The following is a 22,763-nucleotide window of genomic DNA, read 5'->3' as shown; positions in this document are numbered from 1 at the left end:
AAAATATATTGGAGAAGGCAAAGAAAAAAATAAGAGAAGACAAAAAATCACTGGAATACAAGGGTCAATTTTTTTTGTCTATCCAGAAGAGGAAGGAGTTCAATGCAGCAAAAATGACCCTATGGAAAAAAGGTTATAAATTTATGTTAAAATACCCAGCGGTATTTAAAATAGTTATTCCGGGGCAGCAAAGCAAACTATTCTCGGATCCGGAAGAAGCACAAAAATTTGCAGAACAACTACAAAACAGACAGAGAGATGAAGAGATATAACAAGAAAAAAAATGACAACAAACTATGTGTGTATGTATATATATGTATGTGTGTATATATGTATGTTTATATATATATGTATGTATATAAAAAATAGAGTATAGGTAAGAACTAAGAAGGGAAAGAAAGGGAAGAAAGGAAGTAAGGAGGGAATTAAGAGAGTGACCTTTGTTATATATGAAGATTAAAATCTTTTCTGGGGGGCTGGGTGGGGAAGAATAACAGTCACTGTGAAATCAGTAGACGCTTGTGAGCAGATTCGCAAATCCAAATGGAGAGGGGGGATGTGGTTGCCCGACAAGGGACAAAGGGCAACTCAGAAAGGGGAGGGACTATTGGGGTTAAAGGAATTTTAGATATGAGAATAGTGGAAATATTTTATGTTTTAGAAATGTTGTCTTAGAATGTGTTCAAAAAAAAGAAAGCAGAAATGGATAAGAAGGGAAGGTGGTGATGAGGAAATGGAAAGGAAAGATAAACAAAGTATGAAATGACTATGTTGAATTATATGACTTTAAATATTAATGGAATACATAACCAAATCAAAAGGAAGAAACTGTTAAATTTACTGAAAAAAGAAAAAATTGATACAGCATTCGTACAAGAAACACATCTAACTGAAGTGGAACACAAGAAATTAAAGAGAGATTGGATAGAACATGTAACAGCAGCATCATATAATTCAAAAGCCAGAGGAGTAGCTATATTAATCAATAAAAATGTACCAATCAAAATAGAAGAGGAAATAATAGATCCAGCAGGGAGAAATGTGATGATAAAATGTCAGATATATTCAGAATTTTGGAATTTACTCAATGTATATTCACCTAATGAAGAAGATCAAAAATTTATGCAAGATATCTTTTTGAAAATAGCAGATACGAAAGGGAACATACTAATAGGAGGGGATTTTAACCTTAATTTGGACTCAAACATGGATAAAACTGGAAAAAAAACTAACAGAAAGAACAAAGTAACTAAATTTATAATTAAATTGATGCAAGAAATGCAACTTTTGGATATAAGGAGGAAACAACACCGAAAGGAAAAGGAATATTCATATTATTCAGGTAGACATAAAACATACTCAAGGATAGACCTATTCCTGTTATCAGCCCACATTCAAGGGAGAGTTAGGAAAACGGAATATAAAGCTAGACTATTATCGGACCACTCACCCCTGTTATTGGCAATAGAGCTAGAGGACATCCCACCAAGAATGTATAGATGGAGATTAAACTCCATGCTACTTAAAAGGCAGGATTTTAGAGAATTCATTGAACGACAAATTAAAATGTACTTTGAAATAAATACGGAATCAGTGAAAGATAAGTTTATACTATGGGACGCAATGAAAGCGTTCATCAGAGGGCAAATAATAAGTTATGTAACTAAGATGAAGAAGGACTACAATCGGGAAACAGAACAGTTTGAAAGGGAAATAACAAATATAGAAAAACAATTAGCAATAAAGGAAGATACAACTAAAAGAAGAGAATTGGCAGATAAAAAAAATAAAATATGAAACACTACAAACATACAAGGTGGAGAAGAACATAATGAAGACAAAACAGAAATATTAAGCTAGGAGAAAAAAATGCACAAAATTCTAGTGTGGCAGCTTAACACAGAACAAACTAAAAGAATGGTAATGGCATTAAGGAAAAAGGACAAGCAAATTACATAAAATCCAACTTCAGAGAATTCTACGAGCAACTATATCAAACTGAAAACGAAGGGAAAGAAGACAAAATAGATGAATTTCTAACTAAAATTGAACTACTGAAATTACAAACAGAGGAGCAAAATAAATTAATAAAACGATTTGAAATAGAAGAATTACAGGAGAAATTAAAAAAACCACCGAACAATAAAACACCAGGAGAGGATGGATTCCCAATAGAATTCTATAAAACATTTAAAGACTTATTAATTCCTCCCCTCCTGCAAGTAAAAACACAAAGCACACCAGATTCATGCAAAACAGCAATAATCAAAGACAGGGAACAATCCACTTGCACCAGCGTCATATAGACCAATATCTCTACTTAACACAGATTATAAGATAGCTAAACTATTAGCAAACAGATTGGACGACTATGTACCAAAAATAGTAAATCTAGACCAAACTGGATTTATTAAAAAAAGACGAACAACAGACAATATCTGTAAATTTATTAACTTAATTCATGCAGTAGAAGGAAATAAAACTCCAACTGCAGCGGTTGCTTTAGACGCAGAGAAGGCTTTTGACAGAGTAAAATGGAATTATTTATTCAAAGTACTACAAAAATTCAGCTTGCCAGAGAAATATATTAATTGGATTAAAGCATTATATAAGGGGCCATTGGCAAAAGTGACAGTAAATGGACATATATCAAAACAATTTAACTTAAGCAGATCAACAAGGCAGGGATGTCCACTATCTCCCTCACTGTTCGCATTAGCTATAGAACCACTAGCAGAACTGATAAGAACAGAAAATAAAATAAGAGGGATAAAAATAAAAGAGAAGGAATACAAAATCAGTCTATTTGCAGATGACATTATAATATACTTAACAGAACCAGAAATATCAATAAAAGAATTACATAGGAAATTGAAGGAATATGGAGAAGTATCGGGGAACAAGATCAACGCAAATTAAAGTGAAGCAATGCCAATGAATAATGCGAATTTCACAAAGTTTAAGAAAGAATCACAATTTAGATGGCAAACACAAGCAATGCGATACCTAGGTATACAACTAAATAAAAACCTCGGCCATCTTTTTCTTTTCTTTGGCTTGGCTTCGCGGACGAAGATTTATGGAGGGGGTAAAAAGTCCACGTCAGCTGCAGGCTCGTTTGTGGCTGACAAGTCCGATGCGGGACAGGCAGACACGATTGCAGCGGTTGCAAGGGAAAATTGGTTGGTTGGGGTTGGGTGTTGGGTTTTTCCTCCTTTGCCTTTTGTCAGTGAGGTGGGCTCTGCGGTCTTCTTCAAAGGAGGTTGCTGCCCGCCAAACTGTGAGGCGCCAAGATGCACGGTTTGAGGCGTTATCAGCCCACTGGCGGTGGTCAATGTGGCAGGCACCAAGAGATTTCTTTAGGCAGTCCTTGTACCTTTTCTTTGGTGCACCTCTGTCACGGTGGCCAGTGGAGAGCTCGCCATATAATACGATCTTGGGAAGGCGATGGTCCTCCATTCTGGAGACGTGACCCATCCAGCGCAGCTGGATCTTCAGCAGCGTGGACTCGATGCTGTCGACCTCTGCCATCTCGAGTACTTCGACGTTAGGGGTGTAAGCGCTCCAATGGATGTTGAGGATGGAGCGGAGACAACGCTGGTGGAAGCGTTCTAGGAGCCGTAGGTGGTGCCGGTAGAGGACCCATGATTCGGAGCCGAACAGGAGTGTGGGTATGACAACGGCTCTGTATACGCTTATCTTTGTGAGGTTTTTCAGTTGGTTGTTTTTCCAGACTCTTTTGTGTAGTCTTCCAAAGGCGCTATTTGCCTTGGCGAGTCTGTTGTCTATCTCATTGTCGATCCTTGCATCTGATGAAATGGTGCAGCCGAGATAGGTAAACTGGTTGACCGTTTTGAGTTTTGTGTGCCCGATGGAGATGTGGGGGGGCTGGTAGTCATGGTGGGGAGCTGGCTGATGGAGGACCTCAGTTTTCTTCAGGCTGACTTCCAGGCCAAACATTTTGGCAGTTTCCGCAAAGCAGGACGTCAAGCGCTGAAGAGCTGGCTCTGAATGGGCAACTAAAGCAGCATCATCTGCAAAGAGTAGTTCACGGACAAGTTTCTCTTGTGTCTTGGTGTGAGCTTGCAGGCGCCTCAGATTGAAGAGACTGCCATCCATGCGGTACCGGATGTAAACAGCGTCTTCATTGTTGGGGTCTTTCATGGCTTGGTTCAGCATCATGCTGAAGAAGATTGAAAAGAGGGTTGGTGCGAGAACACAGCCTTGCTTCACGCCATTGTTAATGGAGAAGGGTTCAGAGAGCTCATTGCTGTATCTGACCTGACCTTGTTGGTTTTCGTGCAGTTGGATAATCATGTTGAGGAACTTTGGGGGACATCCGATGCGCTCTAGTATTTGCCAAAGCCCTTTCCTGCTCACGGTGTCGAAGGCTTTGGTGAGGTCAACAAAGGTGATGTAGAGTCCTTTGTTTTGTTTTGTTAATGAAAAAATTACAAGACGACTTAGAGCATTGGAAAGACTTACCACTAACACTGATAGGAAGGATAAACTGTATTAAAATGAATATTTTCCGAAGGATATAATACCTATTTCAGTCATTACCAATACACCTAACAGAGAAATTCTTCAAAGAGTTAAAGAAAATAATAAGGAAATTCTTATGGAAAGGGGGGAATCCGAGGATAGCACTAGATAAATTAACAGAATGGTACAAAGAAGGAGGCTTACAACTAATAAAATTTAAAAATTATTATAGAGCTGCACAATTAAGATACCCATCAGATTTTTATCAAACAAAGGAAAAACTGGATTGGACTAGATTAGAACTAGATAAAATAGGGGAGAAGATACCTGAACATATACTATATAAATGGGATGAAAAATTGGTGCAACGTAGGAATTCACCGGTATTGCATCATCTGCTCAACATTTGGAAGAAGATTCATGTAGAAAGGAATAAAACAAATTACCAACTACTAAAATTAATATTGACACAAAATCAACTAATCCCTTTCACAATAGATAACCTTTCCTTTAGAGAATGGAAGAGAAAAGGGATCAAAAGAATAGAAAATTGTTTTTTGGGAAATAAATTATTATCCTTTGAACAAATGAAGGATAAATATAATATAACTCATGATACAATGTTTGCATACTACCAACTGAAAACCTACTTGAAGGATAAATTGGGAAACAGTCTGAGGTTACCAGAAGGAAGCAATTTTGAATATGTGATTTCAGACACAATGATAATTAAAAAATTTGTAACAAACATGTACATCAAACTGCAATAAAAGGAGAACGAGGAAACAAACGGTAAACCTAAACAAAAATGGGAACAAGATCTAAACATAAAGATAAAGAATGAAACATGGGAGAAGCTATGCTCCAGAACTATGCGAAATACAATAAACACGAGGCTATGCATGATACAATATAACTGGATACACAGGCTATACATCACACCTCAAAAGTTAAATAAATGGGACTGAACAGTATCAGACAGATGTTTTCGCTGTAAAAAGGAAACAGAAACAACAATTCATGCAATTTGGACATGTGAGAAAGTGGAAAAATTTTGGGAAGATCTAAACCAGATATTAAATAAAATCACAAAAAGCAATATACCAAAAAACCCAGAGATCTTCCTCCTAAGTAATAAAAGAAACAAAGAATTTGGACTCGATTTGGATGGAGCACAAAAAAGATTTGTTATGATAGCCCTAGCTCTAGCAAAAAAATGTATTATGTCAACCTGGAAATTAGAAGACAACGAGAATACAACAATGGTATATAGAAATGAATAAATGTATTCCATTAGAAAAAATAACATATAATTTAAGAAATAACATTACAATATTCGAACAAATATGGGAGCCATACATGAAATACAATAGAGAAATCCTACCATGGACTTCCACCACCTAAAATGACAGAAGGAGAAGATAACGAAAAGAACTGACTCAGTAAAATTTCATGTTTATTTTTATTAAGTGACAACATTGTTTAACGGGTTTAATGTATCTTATAGATTGAACCAAATAAATGGGGAAGGGGGTGAGGGAGGGAGGGAAGGGAGGTGGGCAAAAGGGGGAAAAAAATGACACTGTATATATTTAAGAAGAAAAATGTATGTATCTTGGTCAATATGGTTTATAGTATGAAAAATAAAAAAAATTAAAAAAAATGTCTAGAACAATATGGTAAATTGTCATGATATAAAGTGAATTGGGATAAAAGTGAAATATTACCAATTTCTGAGGCAAATTATGATCAGTGTAGACAAATTACTCAATTTTGTTGGACTGATAAAATCAAGTATTTAGATATAATGATTGATGTAAATATTCAATCATTGTACAATTTAAATTATGTACCATTAATGAGAAAAATCAAAGCAGATCTGATTAAATGGAAGGATTTACCTTTATCATTAATAGGCCGAATAAATTGTATTAAGATGAATAGTTTTCCACGAATTCAGTATCTTTCTCAGTCGATTCCTTGTTTACTTCCAAAATCTTTTTTTCAAGATTTAAATAAAGTAGTATGAGAATTTTTATGGAAGGGAAAATTAGCCAGAGAAGTGATACATAAATTGACTTGGAAATACGCTTTGGGAGGTTTACAATTACCTCATTTTCAAAATTATTATGAAGCAGCTCAATTAAGATTTATTAATTGTATGCTGGATGTTTCGTGCCCCCTTAGTTGGGCTAGGGTAGAATGGCTGGTATTTCTGAACCTAATTCACATCAGTTTATATTTAAGTGGAATTCTGTTTTATTACAGAGATATAATGTACCGATTTTAAAACATTTGTTAGAGATTTTCACTAAAAGAAATTTATTGATAGTTTTGAAAGGTAAAATATCGGTTCAAGCTCCAATATATCAAAATAAATTGATTCCTTTTTCATTTAAAAATAGATTTTTAAGAGAATGTCAGATTAAAGGAATTAAGCCGTTGCAAGATTTTTTGAAGAGGATAAATTTTTATCATTTAATCAACTTAGAGAGAAATTTGGAATTTCAATGAATTCTTGGTTTGTGTATTATCAAATTAGAGCATTAGTGAAAGATAATTTTGGAAGAGAAATGAAAATTCTTAAGTTAACCGAAACTTGAGTTTATGATTTCTCATTCTTTAAATAAAGGTTTTATTTCTGAGATGTATGCGTTGTTACAAGACACTATGTATAAAATGAATTTTGATTAATCTAGGATTAAATGGGAAAATGATTTAATTTGTGATATTAATCAGGTCGATTGGAAGACGATGTGTTTTGATGGTGTGACTAAATTGCTTAATGTATGATATAGTATGATTAATTATAATTTTTTTGCACCAGTTATATTTAACCCCTGAGAAATTGAAAAAATATGGATTTAGTAATTCAGAATTTTGTTTTGGATGTGGATTAGGTGTAGGAACATTTTTACATTCAGTTTGGCTTTGTGGTAAGTTTCAATCATTTTGGCATCAAATTAGAGAATTTCTTCAAAATTTGTTTAAGTTTCAATTTTTGTTAGATCAAAAATTTTTTTTGTTGGTTTAGATAAGTTTCAGACATCATTTTTCCATTCAGCATTTAGCACGTAAATGTGTTGCAATTTCATGGAAAGACTAAGTTGAGGTAAATGTAAATCGTTGGCATAATGAGTTGAGGTCCTGTATTTACATGGAGAAAATAACATATAACTTGCATAATAATTATGACTTTTTTGTTAAGATGTGGTCGCCTTATTTGAAATGTATGAATTTAGTAATATCTTAAATTGCTGTATGTGTTTCTTTTATTTTCTTAATGCTTCCCTTGTGGAGTTTGCTGATGGTGGGTGGAAAGGGGTGGGTTAGTTGTAGTTTTAATTTTTATATTATGGACTTGTAAAATATTTTATTTTGAAAATATTAATTAAAGTTAAAAAAAACAGGAAAAAGTCACAAGAAATTATTGCTCGAGCTTAAATCAATTTACAATTGCAATGCACCGAGAAAGCTTTTTACTCAGGATGAGAACTTGCCTGCTTCTCATAAAATGCAGAACAATGAAAAGTGTTGGCTATGAAAACATCCCTTCCGAATACATGCAGAAAAGTTCAGAAAAAGAGCTTTGCACAGGCAGAACTGAATCTGATACAAGCTTGAGAGAGGAGGTCAAAAGATCCCTTTATTGTAGTATAATACATTAAAATGTAATTTATATGATGTACTTCAACTTCTGTCTCCCGTAAGGCAAACAAAGAGTTGTGATGAGTATTGCCCAGCGTCCCTAATAATAGGAGAGAGAAGCAAAACGGAAGCACTGTGTGTCCATAGAATCACCACAAATGCTCCCACAACCTCTGAAGCTGCACAGACTCCAGTTCAAAATATTGACAGCTCGAGCTCCAGATCTAAACCTCTGTTACATTCTAAACTGTCCTCCAGATCACGACTCATGCCCTGGGGGTGCTGTGGAGTGGAACAAGGCCCAAAGCATGAGTCGTGGTCTGGAGGACAGTTTAGAATGTTGGGATTTCAAAAAGAATGAACATTCCGAAGGCAGCCAGAAGTTGTTCCTCTTTCTGCAAGCAACACAAGACAACTTTGAATTTTGTGCTCTCTCTCTCTCTCTCAAAGATTTTTTATCTTCCGTTTACCAAACAAACTGAATTTTGTTTATGATCTTTGCTTTGGTTGAGATCGAAGGTGAGTCTTGTGTGTTTTGTGTTTGTTTTGTAAGTTTTTCTGTGGGCTGGTTGGAAATCTAACTTAGACTTTAATTACATATGTTATATTTTGGCTGGGGAATTTATTAGTTTTTCACTGTTATAGAAATTTTCATAGTAACCAGTGGGCATTGTTATAAAAGGGGGGATTTTGAATTAAAGTTTGAAGGTGAATTTTTGTTAATAAAGTAATTGTTCATCTTTGCCCCTGTGTGATATGACTTCTTTGTGGTTGCTGGTTTGATCTTGTAACAATACAAATATATTAATTGGAAAATAGGAGGTTGTTAACACTCAACAGGAAACAACCAATTAGCTTTTGACATTTTTTTCTTTTAAAACATTCCTGAATACGCCGAAAAGACAAATATTCATTGTGCATTCCTAATTGCCAGAGAGCATGGGGGTGAGCTGTGTATTGGAATTAATTGTAAAGTGTTCGTAGGTAGGGTATTTAACAATTTTGACAAGGTGATAACCCAAAGTGATTCCATGTTTGGGAATTGTAATCTACGAATGCTTGGTGACATTGCAGTGTATCTTCCAGACTGTGATCACAATGTCTTTGGTTCTGAAATAAAGACAACTCATTTTTTTAAGATTTGTTTCTATTCAGTTGTGGAAATTATTGGAGGAGAGTGCAATATTACAGTGAAAACAATTGAGAAGAGGATTGGAGCAATATCACAGTGTTGCAGTTCTTCATACTGAACAGGGAGTCGGTCTGAGATTGATCTATAGAATACATCTAAGGCTTTCAAATCTCTGAGGGCTGCCAAGTAAGAGAATGATTATCCAAAGACCAACTCGGTTAACTGCATCAAGGGCTTTTTTTTTCTTATGATCAAGAAAACATTTTCTTATGATCAAGAAAATCCCTGTAAAATAGTTTATTCCTGCTCCCAGAATTTTTCTTGACATAGTTACCCAGAGAAGATAATGTCTATTGTATTTCTTGATGGATGGAATCTATACTGTCTTTTAGGGAAAAGTACCAGCCACTGAAAGGAGATGAATGAATACTTTACCTGTGGCAGCCAATGGCTAATTTCCTCTGTAATAACTGCAATCAGGACTGCCTCCTTTCTGGAAATGACACAGTCAAAAATTCATCTGTGTCAAAGTTTAGAACTTCAAGGATACTATCTGCTTCAGAGATTTCATTTTTATGATTACCTTAGTTATGGCCTTTTCAACCACTTGTTAACCAGAGATGTTGAGTTAAATATACTCAGATCGAGGACAGAGTCTTTGTGGGGGAATATTTCAAAATAATCCCTCCAGTGGGTGCTAAGTGCCTTTTATCTTTAATAAACTCTCCTTCATTCTGAACAGTTATTGGGGTGGTTGCATGCGTTTTGACTGTAAGTTTGACGTCTGTGGTAGGTAAATTAATGGAGAAAATTCTTAGAGATAGTACTTATAAACATCTGGATAGACAGGGTCTGATCAGGAGCACTCAACATGGATTTGTGGGAGGAAGGTCATGTTTGACCAATCTGATTGAATTTTTTGAAGAGGTGACTAGGAATGTGGATGAGGGTAGCGCAGTGGATGTTGTCTATATGGACTTCAGTAAGGCCTTCGATAAGGTACCACATGGAAGGTTAGTTAGGAAGGTGCAGTCTTTAGGTATAAATTTTGAGATAGTCAAATGGATTGAACATTGGCTGAAAGGGAGAGGCCAGAGAGTGGTAGTGGATAATTGTCTGTCAGGTTGGAGGCCGGTGACCAGTGGTGTGCCTCAAGGATCTGTATTGGGCCCATTGTTGTTCGTTATATACATTAATGATCTAGATGATGGGGTGGTGAATTGGATTGGTAAATATGCAGACGATACTAAGATAGGTGGAATAGTGGATAATGAAGAAGGTTTTCAAGGATTGCAGAGGGATTTGGGCTGCTTAGAAAAGTGGGCTGAAAAATGGCAGATGGAATTTAATGCTGATAAGTGTGAGGTGCTTCATTTTGGTAAGAAGAATCAGAATAGGACATATGTGGTAAATGGGAGAGCATTGAGGAATACAGAAGAGCAGAAAGATTTAGGAGTGACGGTACATCGTTCACTGAAGGTAGAAACTCACGTGAATAGGGTGGTGAAGAAGGCTTTTAGTATGCTGGCCTTTATCAATCATTGCATGGAATATAGGAGTTGGGAGGTGATGTTGAGATTGTATAAGATGTTGGTGCGGCCTAATTTGGAGTTCTGTGTGCAGTTCTGGTCGCCTAATTATAGGAAGGATATAAACAGAGTGGAGAGAGTGCAGAGAAGGTTTACCAGAATGTTGCCTGGGTTTAAGCATCTGGAGTATGGGGAGAGATTGGACAGATTGGGTCTTTATTCTTTGGAGCGTAGAAGGTTGAGAGGGGATTTGATAGAAGTATTTAAGATTATGAAAGGGATAGACAGAATGGATGTGGATAGACTATTTCCGTTAAGAGGAGGAAAGTTTAAAACAAGAGGACATGAGTTAAGAATTAAGGGACAGAGGTTTAGAGGTAACATGAGGGGGAACTTCTTTACTCAGAGAGTGGTAGCTGTGTGGAATGATCTTCCGGGAGAAATAGTGGCGGCGGAGTCAATTGTATTATTTAAGAAAAGGTTGGACAGGTATATGGATGAGAAGAAGATGGAGGGTTATGGGCATTGTGCAGGGAGGTGGGATTAGAAAGGGGTGTTTGGTTCGGTGCGGACTAGAAGGGCCTAATGGTCTGTTTCCGTGCTGTAATTGTTATGTTATGTTATGTTATGACTGAGGAACATATGGATATTGCAGCACGTAGCCAGCTCCTGGATTTCCACCCACGTTCTGTTATTTTGGCCATTTTTTTTTAAGCTTCAGCCCTCTGTATTTCTTGTGCGATTTTTCTTCCTTTGAAGCTGGGTGGTTTTTCAAATCAAAGAACTCTTGTGCTTTTTGTTACTCAGTTCCTGGGCCTCCTGATTATTCTTTTTTAAAAATTATATTTTATTTAATTTTATATATATATGTACACACACACACACACACACACACACACACAAAAAGAACTTGTGGCGGCTCACCACTTGGCAGGCGAACTGGCCCTGCTTGTAAGCCACGCAGCAGGGCAGCCAGCCATAATGGCGTCGTCGGGGGTTTCCCCTTCCAGCACGGGGCTGAGAAGCCCATGCTGGGGGACCATGTGACGCCCAGGTGACGCCAGCGCCCTCCAGCGTGGTTCTCAGCCCAGCAGCCTGCTGACTAGATCTGATTAGTCTGCTCACTGAGCTCTCCCCGTCTGGTTGTGTGTGTCCTTTCAGGAGCAGGAGTAGCTGCCGCTACAGGACTCAATGAATATATACAAAAAAAATCCTTAAAATGTACATTGCCTAGAAATAACCTCCCTGTACCTTAAGAGAAAGGAAAAGAAACAGTGGACAGAGGGGGAGAAGAAGAAAAAGGAAAAGGAGAAAGAGCTGGTATCAACATTTAATATAATCAATCAAGAAATAAAAATATTAAATTACAAATAAGGGATGAAAATTAAATATAAAATATTTAATAAATAGACTAAACTATCCAGGCATTTAAATAAATCAAATATCAAATGGAATATTCATTTCTAAGATTATAAATAATTTTCTTCAGGGGCATACAACTTTGCATTTCCATATTCCAACAAGAGGGAATCAGATTTCCATGTTACTGCTATATATTTCCTGGCTATTGCCAAAGCAATAATACACTGTACCCACGACTCTGGGGAATAAAATTTTAAACACCTGGTATATGGTACCAGGTGTATTGGGGGTTGTTCCAATCAACAGAGGCAGTTCATGTACTTTGAGAAATTAAAAAATAAATATAATTTGAATAATAGAACATTCTTCTGCTTGCTCCAATTACAAACTTTTTTTAAGGGATAAGTTGGGACCATCATTGGCCTTATCAATGTGCACAGACATGGAGGTTCTAATTTAAAAGGTGAATGCAACTAAATTTATTTCGACTATATATTTCTTGCTCCAAGACCAAAGCCCAACAATTGGGTTACAAGAATCTTGGGAGAGATGGGAAATCGGATTTGGACATTGTAATTGATCAACAATGCTGGTCAAATTTATATTTAGATGGTATGATAGCTCTTATTAATTCAAAATATAGAATGATACATATATTTTTTACATCAACTATATCTCACACCTCAAAAGTTACATAATAGTATATCAGAAATCACAAATATGTGTTTTAGTTGGTTGTGCATGAAATTAAGACCTTTTTGGATAAATTTGGGGGAAATATTCAGGAAAAAGTCAGGGGAAACGTGACTCAGTAGTGGAGAGGATCAAGAACTTCAAATTCCTGGGTGGCAAGATCTCTGAGGATCTCTCTCCTGGAGTCTCCACATTGATGCAATCACAAAGAAAGCTCACCAGTGGATATACTTTATGAGGTGTCTGAAGCATATTGGTATGTCACGGAAGACTCTCATAAACTTCTACAGGTGTATCGGGGAGATTATTCTGGCTGGTTGCATCACTGCCTGGTAAGGAGGTGCCAACTCTCAGGACAAGAATAAATTCCAGACAGTTGTTAACTTGTCCTATGACATCACAGGCACCAGATTTCACTCTTCTACATGAGGCGGTGTCTTAAAAAAGCATCTTCTATCCTCAAAGATCCCCACCGCCCAGGCCATATCCTCTTCACTCTATCATCGGGGAAAGGGTATAGGAGCCTAAAGATGACCAGGCAGCCTTCCAAAGTTGCCAGCTTGTCCTTCTGGAACTGATTTCTGTCTCCTCTCTCTCTGTTTCACATCCTCCCTCTCTGAGAGCAAAACTCTTCTCCTCTGCCTGCAAAGACCATATGCTCTCTCAGGCAAGCTGCTGTCGATACTTTTTTGCCTCTAACTTGATGTCCAAACACAATTTCAAAGGGGCTGAAACCTAATGATTCCTCCACAGCCTCTCTTGTTGCAAACAACAATAAATGAGGCCAATTCATCCCCCACAACCTGAAAAACGTGACATGTCCGGCACCAATTTACAACATCCTTCTTCAAACCAGGCGAGAAAAATTGTTTCAAAATCTTATTCATGGTTTTCTTTACACCAAGATGACCACCCAAAGGTGTTTGTGGGCTGGATGTAATATTTCCTTCCAGTAATTTCTAGGAACAACCACCTGATGAATCACTCTCCACTCTTCATTAGCAGGAATATCAAGAGGTCTCCATTTTCTCATCAACATTTCACCTTTTAAGTCATATCCACGAGCCATTTCTTTACTCTCCTGTTCAGTTACTGATTTCTCCCTTAAGCTAACAAGATCTGCATCTATTTTCTGTAACTGAATTAACTCTTTCCTTGATAAAGAGAAATTCTTACTCTCACAATGAACTTGTTCTTTCAAAAGTTCTTGAGAAGTACTGCGCAAATCTCTATCAACTGGATTTTCTTCAGCTGTCATCATTTTCTTAGTCACAGACCTAGTTACTGCACATGTAGGATATATCTCACCATCCTCTCTAACCACATCCTTATGAGGCCAATTTGTCAATCTTAAAACTGACACAACTTTATCCTCTGCCAAATCATTCCCCAACAAAAACGAGACACCCTGGATGGGTAACTTGGGAATTACTCCTACTACAACAGGTCCTTTGACTAATTCTGAATTCAGCACAACCTTGTGAAGCAATATTGACTCTACCTCACCTCCAACACCTTTAATCAAGGTTGTCTCCCCTGTGTCAGTCCTTTGATCCACAGTTAAAACACTTCCCAACAACAATGACTGAGCAGCCCCAGGATCTCTAAGAATTTTAACTGGAACCTGTGGTTCTCCCTCCTTTATTGAGTCAAAGCCCTCTGACACAAAAGGCTTGAAAACATCCATGACCTCCTTACCAGGTTTGGCACTTCTGCTCTCCTTAAATTCCACTGTTTTAATACATGCTTCTGGTAAAACCTGTTTTTCCTCTTTTATTTTCAAGACCAGACAATTTGCAATCACATGACCAGGTTTCTTACAAAAATGACACACAAATACAGAAGTTCTGTCATTTCCTATCTTTCCTTCATCTTTTCTTTTAACATTTTCTCCAGACTTTATTCCAGGCCTACTATCCTGCTCCGTACTATCCTTATGAACAGGTTTATTAATCTAATGCTGTTGCTTTTTGGGGTCCTCTGGACTCCGTAACATTTTATGGGGGCTTGTCGTTTAGAATTTAAATATTGCAATTTTGCAAGCTATTGTGTCTGGAATTTTTGTTAGCTACTTTTGCAAACCACCTTAAAGCTGGTGCCTGGAAAAGCAGCAATGGAAGTTGAATCATTTTTGTTACAACCATCACCTGCAGAGCTAATGAGCAAGAAAAACGAGGAACTGGTGGCTATTTCGAAGGCATTAAAACTGACAGGTTAAATATCGGATGAGAAAAGTACAAATACAGAGGACTATTGTGAAAAATTATATAAGTAAGGGAAAATTTGTTGAGGAAGACTTAGAAATTTTTCCAGAGAATAGATCTTTCGAATTGCAATTGGAATTGGAGAAATTGAGGGTGCAAGAAGAGAAAAAAAGGATGAGTTGGAGGAAGCTGAAAGGGACAGACAGTTTCAATTAGTGAAGGTAAGAATGGAGATAGAGAAAGGTATAAGAATTAAGGCTGTAACTCCTGGGGAGAGGTTTTTGGCTAGTAGAGAGGTAAATCTAGTGCCTCCTTTTGATGAGGGAGATATAAATACATATTTTCAGCTTTTTGAAAAGGATGGTGAGAGCTCAAGATGCCAAAATAAAAATGGCCTCTTATGCTTCAAAGTGTATTGAAAGGAAAAGTACAAATTGCATACTCTAGCTTAACTGCAGAGCAAGTGGCAAATTATGATACTGTTAAACAAGCAGTATTGAAAGCTTATGAGTTGGTTCCAGAGGCATATAGACAAAAATTTAGGAGTTTGGGGAAATCTGTGTTTTGACCGTTGGTGCGCCTCAAAAGGAATAAACAAAGATTTTGACAGGTTGAGAGAATTAATACAAATAGAGGAAATTAAAAGGTGTGTCCCAGAGGAGATTAAATTATACCTGGATGAGAGAGTCGTGGGGACATGGCAACAGGCGGCTAGTTTAGCAGACAAATTTACTCTGATTCACATTCCAGAATAATAGGCATTTTCAGAAAGCTAATGACCCATTGTAGTAGGAGTAATTCCAAAGTTACCCATGCAGGGTGTCTCGTTTTTGTTGGGGAATGATTTGGCTGAGGATAAAGTTGTGTCAGTTTTAAGATTGACAAATTGGCCTCGTTAGGAGATATATCCTGCATGTGCGGTAACTAGGTCTATTCTCTGGAAAAATTTCTGTCTTCCTCAACAAATTTTCCCTTACTTATATAATACTTCACTATAATCCTCTGTATTTGTACTTTTCTCATCCGATATTTAACCTGTCAGTTTTAATGCCTTCGAAATAGCCACCAGCTCCTCGTTTTTCTTGCTCATTCGCTCTGCAGGTGATGGTTGTAACAAAAACTTCCATTGCTGTTTTTCCAGGCACCAGCTTTAAGGTGGCTTGCAAAAGTAGCTAACAAAAATTCCAGACACAATAGCTTGCAAAAAAAACCTAATCAACTAATAAATCATCAAATTGCAATGTTTAAATTCTAAATGACAAGCCCCCCCCATAAAATGTTACAGAGTCCAGAGGACCCCAAAACCACAGCAATAGATCTGCACCACAACATAGGGTTACTCAAACAAAAGTAGTTTTAAATTATATTTGAACAAGAAAACAGAATTAAACTTTAACTTATTTCTTAACCTACCTAACTAATGAATCCTCCTCCCCCCCCCGCCCCCCAATACTAAGTGCAGGTGTGTGTAATGTATATTTAAGATTAGAAAAGTTCTTTGGATCACAGTCCAATCTCACTGGTTGCTTGTATTTCTTGTACTGTGCACAGAAGTTAGCATTAACAAAGTTCACCAGTCTTTGGTGCTTAACAGGCAAGTGGTTACCACTCAGGAGGGTCTTTGCTGGTTTTCTGAGAAATTCCTTTTCCAGCACATCTGCAACTGATTCCTTCTCAATCAGTTTTGCTGACGAAACTTGCCCCCCATCGGGATTCTCCAGATGATCCTCTTTCTTTCAGGTCACCTTTCAGACCGCCAATCTACTGCTTTGACCAGGCAGCCTTCCAAAGTTTGTCAGCTTGTCCTTCTGGATCTGATTTCTGTCTCTCCTCTCTCTCTGTTTCACACCCTCCCTCTCTGAGAGCAAAACTCTTCTCCTCTGCCTGCAAAGCTCATATGCTCTCCCAGGCAAGCTGCTGTCAATACTTTGTTGCCTCTTGCAAAAAGCATTCTGCAAAAGTCCTACAAATATTCTGTTTTAAAATGTGTGTGTACAAGCTGCTCTATCAATTCCTCCCAAACCATCTCTAAATACACTGTCACACATGTCTGTGGCTTTTCAACAGCTTTCTTTGCCAGATCCATAAAACGCTGTTGTTGTTTTTTATGTAACAGCATTTCTGTTGTCATCGGTGTTTCATGGCAGGCTGATGGAAATAACAGAGTGCACGAGGAAGAAGTCTGTCAAATAATCATCAACAATTGTCAATGAACAATGAGGCATCTTTACAGTCTGTCACTGAGAAGATGAATCCAGGATGTTGCTGTGAATTTTTGTATTTTCCTCTTCCAAAATATGCTGCAAGGCTGCATTCCAAACATTTTGTTGGGAGCAGGACTCAGTGATTTTAAACTTTCCAAACCCCTTCCTTGCTGATCATACCTTTGCATCCTTGTCCTGAAGTCACTAGGAGTATCAATTTGACTCTTTGGGATTCATAGCAGAATTTGCTCAAGGTCCAAAAGTAGAATTCCTTCTTTAACATCACCTGTAGCTTTTAGGGTTAGGGGATAATGTAATGATGACCAAGGCATTCTGGTTCCACATTGGATAAGTCAGGGGTTCAGCAAGTTCGCTTAATCCTCACAAAAAGTTGCTGAAAGGTCATAATAACTAATTTATGACAGCATAACATCAGGATGATGGAGCTTTTCTTCTTATTTGCACTTCCTGAAGGTACATTAATTGCCTCCATATTTGAGTTGGCCATCTCCTTCTGTCGGTTGTGCCCCAGGTCTTGGTGGAAGGTATGGTTTGTTCTGTTCCCCATTGATTGATAGAGGATGAACTGGGAATCAATCACCCACCCACTGCATATTGGGAGACAGCACACTCTCAGCATCTGGAAGTTGTTGGCTGCAGCCCTACAAAAGATTTGGAGAAACTCAAGAGGGTGTAGCCTGCTTAGCCACAGATCTTGATAGCCTGGCCATCAGAACCAGGGGAAAATTCCTACAGCCAGCTTTTCTTCTGAAATATTTCCTTTTGTTTCGAGCTTCAGATTGCATCAAATGGACAAAAAAATTATAAGTAAATCAACTCATCAGTTTTAACTGCTCTTCAAACTAATTTGCAATATTTCACAAGACCTGATGCAAGTTTAAGTTATTTACTTATAGAGAATGGGACAGAAAAATGGCTAGAATCACACAAAGATTGATGATCTTCCTCAACAAATAGTCCAACGATGAGAAGAACTGATTCAATGATCAAGAATAGGAATCCAGTACTATAAATCATAAAACCAAGTCCGAGTTTTCTATTTGCTAATAATTTCTTAGCTTTGAATGATGCATCCCTTTGCTCCCTTACATTAAATTAGATGTACAGCATGGTAACAGGCCCTTCTGTCCCTCTCCACCCTCACTTTTTCCTGTCACCTTCCCCCAGCTCTGTCTCCCTTTTCCCTCTCTCCTTTTACACAGATTAAACCCCCACCCCCTTCTTCCACCGTTGCCTTCCCCCAGCCCTCTCTCTCTCCTGTTTCCCTCCTTTCGCACGGACATAATCGATTCTCTTCTCTCCTCTAATCAAATCCAATTAACATCTTTTGTTAGCCTGGACACTTCCTCAAGCCAGCATTGTCTGTGTGCTGAGATTTCTGCTTCTTTGCTCATTTTGCTTATTCCTTAAAGAAGGCCCTAGGCCTGAAATATCGGCAATACATTTTTTGTCTCCAATGGCCGTTGAAAAACCAGCTGAGTTCCTCCAGCATTTTGGTGAGGTTTTACTACAATCACAGCATCTGCAGACTTCTGTGTTTCACTTCTGGCCCACGAGCCAGTGCTGCCCAAATATACCAATTAATCTACAAACCATGTACATTTTTGGAGGGTGGGCGGAAACCGGAGCACCTCGAGGAAACCCATGCAGACACAGGGAGAAGGTACAAACTCCTTACAGGCACTGCTGAATTTGAACCCGGGTCGTTGACGCAGTAAGTGTGTTGTGCTAACCTATCCATTTTAAGTGCCACCCAAATTTACATTTTTCTTGGTCTAAAAAGTATACAGTATCTACAAATTAGCAAAGGTATGGGCTGAAGATCTCCAAATATATTCCAGCTAATTGCTAGGTTGAACTAAAATTACATAGAGTGAAGAATGAATTTTCTGCAGTTATCCATGTTGAAATACTTAGCACGTTGGGGCTCTGGCTTTAGTGGTATCTGTTAACTAATAGGGGGAAAAAAAACTCCTGGAAGAAATCAGTGAATCATGCAGCATCTATGGACAGTCAACATTCAAATCGGCCCCTGAAGTAGGTTTTCTACCCAAAACGTCGAACGTCCATATCCCTCCATAGATGCTGCCTGTCTGCTGAGTTCCTCCATCAATTTGTTTATTTTGCTTCAGATTCCAATATCTGCAGTCTCTTGTGTCTCAATTTTATATGCTAATTAATCTAGAATAACATTAAGTCCTGATCTAACCAAGGACAATTGGGGCTCAATTACTTATAATTGAAGCAACTATCAATGTGAATGCAATCTTAATACTTTTCACATGTAAAAATCTCGATGACACAGCACAACCCAGAAAGGTGTAGCCCACCCAAATGTGAATCCTTTACCAGGATGTTCATTTGATCCAACAAAAATCATACCTATTCTTAATGTTGGGGCCTATCTGCCTCTAATCCAAGTAATTGATCTTCTTAACAAAATTAGGTTCGTGCCTCAGCGCATGAAAAGATGTTTACTTTCAACGATATTCTTGTCATGTGGGTCTAACATCTTTCCAAAGTGATTTTAGCCTGTTGAGTAACACCAAAAAAACTCCCACCCTGCCTGGAGGACAAAACTGGCAAGGAAATCAGAGATCTAAATTATGTTATCAGGAACTATAGGGACGCGCGGTTGGCATAGAGGTTAGCGCAATGCCTTTACAGTGCCAGTGATCAGGACCGGACCAGGCTTCAAATCCTACGCTGTCTGTAAGGAGTTTGTACATGTCTACATGGGTTTTCTCTAGGGGCTCTGCTTTCCTCCCACCATTCAAAACATACCAGGGGCATAGGTTAACAGGGTGAAAATCGGGCGGCACGGACTAGTGGGCCAAAATGGCCTGTTATTGTGCTGTATGTTTAAACTTAATTTGAACTATAAAGAACATCACATTTCTTGTCAGAGTACATTCATGACATCACATACGACCCTGAGATTCTTTTTCCAGCGGGTGCGGCAGAATTACCACTAATTGGTAGTGCAAAAGATAAACTGTACACAGTGTAAAACATGTAAACAAGGAACTGTGGTAAAAACACAAAATGCTGGAGAAGCACAGCACGTCAAACAGGGTCCTTTATGTAGCAAAGGCAAAGAAACAGAACCAACATTTTTGGGCTTAAGCCCCTCATCAAAGCATGAGAAAAAAAATGCCAGCATACCTCTGAACAAAATATTTAGGGGGGGGGAGAAGGGGGTGGAAAAAGAATTATATACATTTAATGAATGTAAACAAACTGACTGTGCAAATACAGAGAACAAAAAGTCAATAAAGTGCACAAGTAAGAGTTTTTAAATTAGTCTATGGTTGAGGAGTCTGATTGTGGAACCTATACCTCTTTCCTGATGCCAGCAGTGAGAACAGAGCATGTGCTGGGTGGTGAGGGTTTTTGATGATTGCTGCAGCTCTCTTGTAGATGTACATCCTTGTAGATGTACACAATAGTGAGAAGGGTTTTGCCTGTGATATCCTGGGCTGTGTCCACTACTTTTTGGAGGGCTTTATACTCAGGGGTAGTGGTGTTCCCATACCAGACCATGATGCAACTGGTCAGCACACTTTCCATCACACCTCTGTAGAAATTTTCCAGGGTTTCTGATGTTTTCATAATCTGCATTTCCCCTTTCTATTTTCTATGCAGGTCTCAAAATCATACTGTTGCAGCGGCCGCTAACAGCAGCACTACTGAAATGAAGTATGTCAACACAGCATGAGGGTAAAACAGTAATCTCTCATGCTGATTTAAGGGGATGACCCACTTCCTGTCTGGGGTGCACTCGTCTAAGGGAGTGATGTCAGCGCGTTGCAGAGTCACTGCCTGCCCAGTGACACACAACCAGGAAGTGGCGACATCTCCCGGGCAACGCGTGTCACCAAAAGTGGGCTTCTGAAAAAGGAAGGAGGTCCTGTTCCACCTTGTCTCAACCAACTGGGGCAGCAATTCGCCCTGTCTAACTGTGCGGGCACTTTGCCCGCTACCCGCTCCCTCCCCCCTGAATCACTGCCACCCTTTGAGCAAGTCACAGTGCTGCCTTTTGGCAGGCAGTCTCTGTGTCTAACCTGTGGATCCGGGCCAGGTTGGCCTGAGTCCAAATGCACTGACTTGAGGCGGTCAATGGTAAACATGTCCTGCCACCCACTAATGCCCAGGGTTAAAACGACACCGTCGCGCTGCAACACCTTGAATAAACCTTCATAGGGGCATTATAGAGATGTTCCTTGTTTTCCTCTCTGCACAGAAATAAATTCAGTGGACTGCAGGTTCACAGGGACATGGCAGAGTGGAGAGCTGTGACAGGAAGGAGGCAGAGGTTTCTGTCTACCCAGTTGTTCCTTCAATTGCTGGAGGATGTCTAGCACACTGGGTTGTGGGCCAGGAGGGTTGAACTGAATGTCCCCTGGTATGGTAATTGGGGAGCCGTACACCATCTCAGTTCACAACGCTGGCAGGTCTTCTTTTGGTGCTGTGCGATTTCCCAACAGCACCCATGGGAGGTGGTCCATCCAATTCAGGCCTCGTAGTCAGGCTTTCAGGGTGCTTTCAGGTGGCAGTGGAAACATTCGACAAGTCCATTTGCCTGAGGATGGTTGGGTGTGGTGTGATTTAACTGGCTGCCGCACAGCTTGGCGAGGTTGGACCAGAGCAAGAACGTGAACTGGGCCTCTCAGTCTAAGGTGATGTGGGTCGGGACAAGAAATCACTGACGCAAGTCTCTGTGTCAAATGTAGGTGGGGTAGTGTTTCCAGCCAATGGGCAAAACAGTTGATTATTGTGAATAAATACCGCATACCTTGGCTCATGGAGAGCAGGCCAACAATGTTCAAGTGAATGTGGTCAAATCGACATTGCACCGAGACAAAACTCTGGAGAGGGGCTTAAGAATGTCTGTGCACTTTGGCAGTCTCGCAGTCCAAGCAAGTCTTAGCTCAAAGTTATGTCGTGGTAGAGGCCATGCCACATGAACTTGTCGGACAGCAGGTGGACCGTGGACCTTATGGAAGGATGTGAAAGGCCGTGAATTTGGTCAAAAACCCATCATCGCCATATTGCAGTAGGATAGGACTGGGGAAACCTGTGGACACGTTGCACAGTAAAGTCAGGCTCCTCGGTGAAGGACAGAAATCGCTAACCTTCATGCTGGTGATGGTGGTCCAATGGGCCTGGATGTCTGCATCCTCCCCTTGATCTTTGGCCAGTTGAGCAACATCGAGTCCTCCTGAGGTAGCAGCGATGGCTGGTCTGGACAGCACATTGGCCACAACGTTGGATTTGCCTGTGACGTGCCAAATGTCTGTTGTATACTCAGAAATGTAGGATGTGTCGTTGTTGCCTCACTGACCATGGGTCTGAAACTTTGCTGAGTGCATGAGTGAATGGCTTGTGGTCTGCATAGGCAATGAAAACCCTTCCTTCGAACATGTACCAGAAATGTCATATTGGCAAGTACAGGGCCAACAGCTCATGATCAAATGTGCTGTAT

The 22,763-nt window shown here is 39.0% G+C and overlaps 1 protein-coding gene across 1 annotated transcript in view; it reads right to left on the bottom strand.

Annotated features, from left to right (window-relative positions):
- acox3 (acyl-CoA oxidase 3, pristanoyl) overlaps window positions 1-22,763 on the bottom strand; it is a 138,972-nt gene that overhangs the window by 113,796 nt on the left and 2,413 nt on the right. The window contains 2 exon segments of the mRNA XM_069923121.1: window positions 16,089-16,225; window positions 22,414-22,556. Coding sequence (XP_069779222.1) covers window positions 16,089-16,225; window positions 22,414-22,556 — 280 coding nt within the window.

This window comes from Narcine bancroftii, chromosome 3, assembly GCF_036971445.1.
Source record: "Narcine bancroftii isolate sNarBan1 chromosome 3, sNarBan1.hap1, whole genome shotgun sequence".
In the NCBI taxonomy this organism is placed as follows: Eukaryota; Metazoa; Chordata; class Chondrichthyes; order Torpediniformes; family Narcinidae; genus Narcine; species Narcine bancroftii.
Note: the sequence above shows the minus strand (reverse complement) of the source record. Positions and strands in the feature narration are given on the sequence as shown.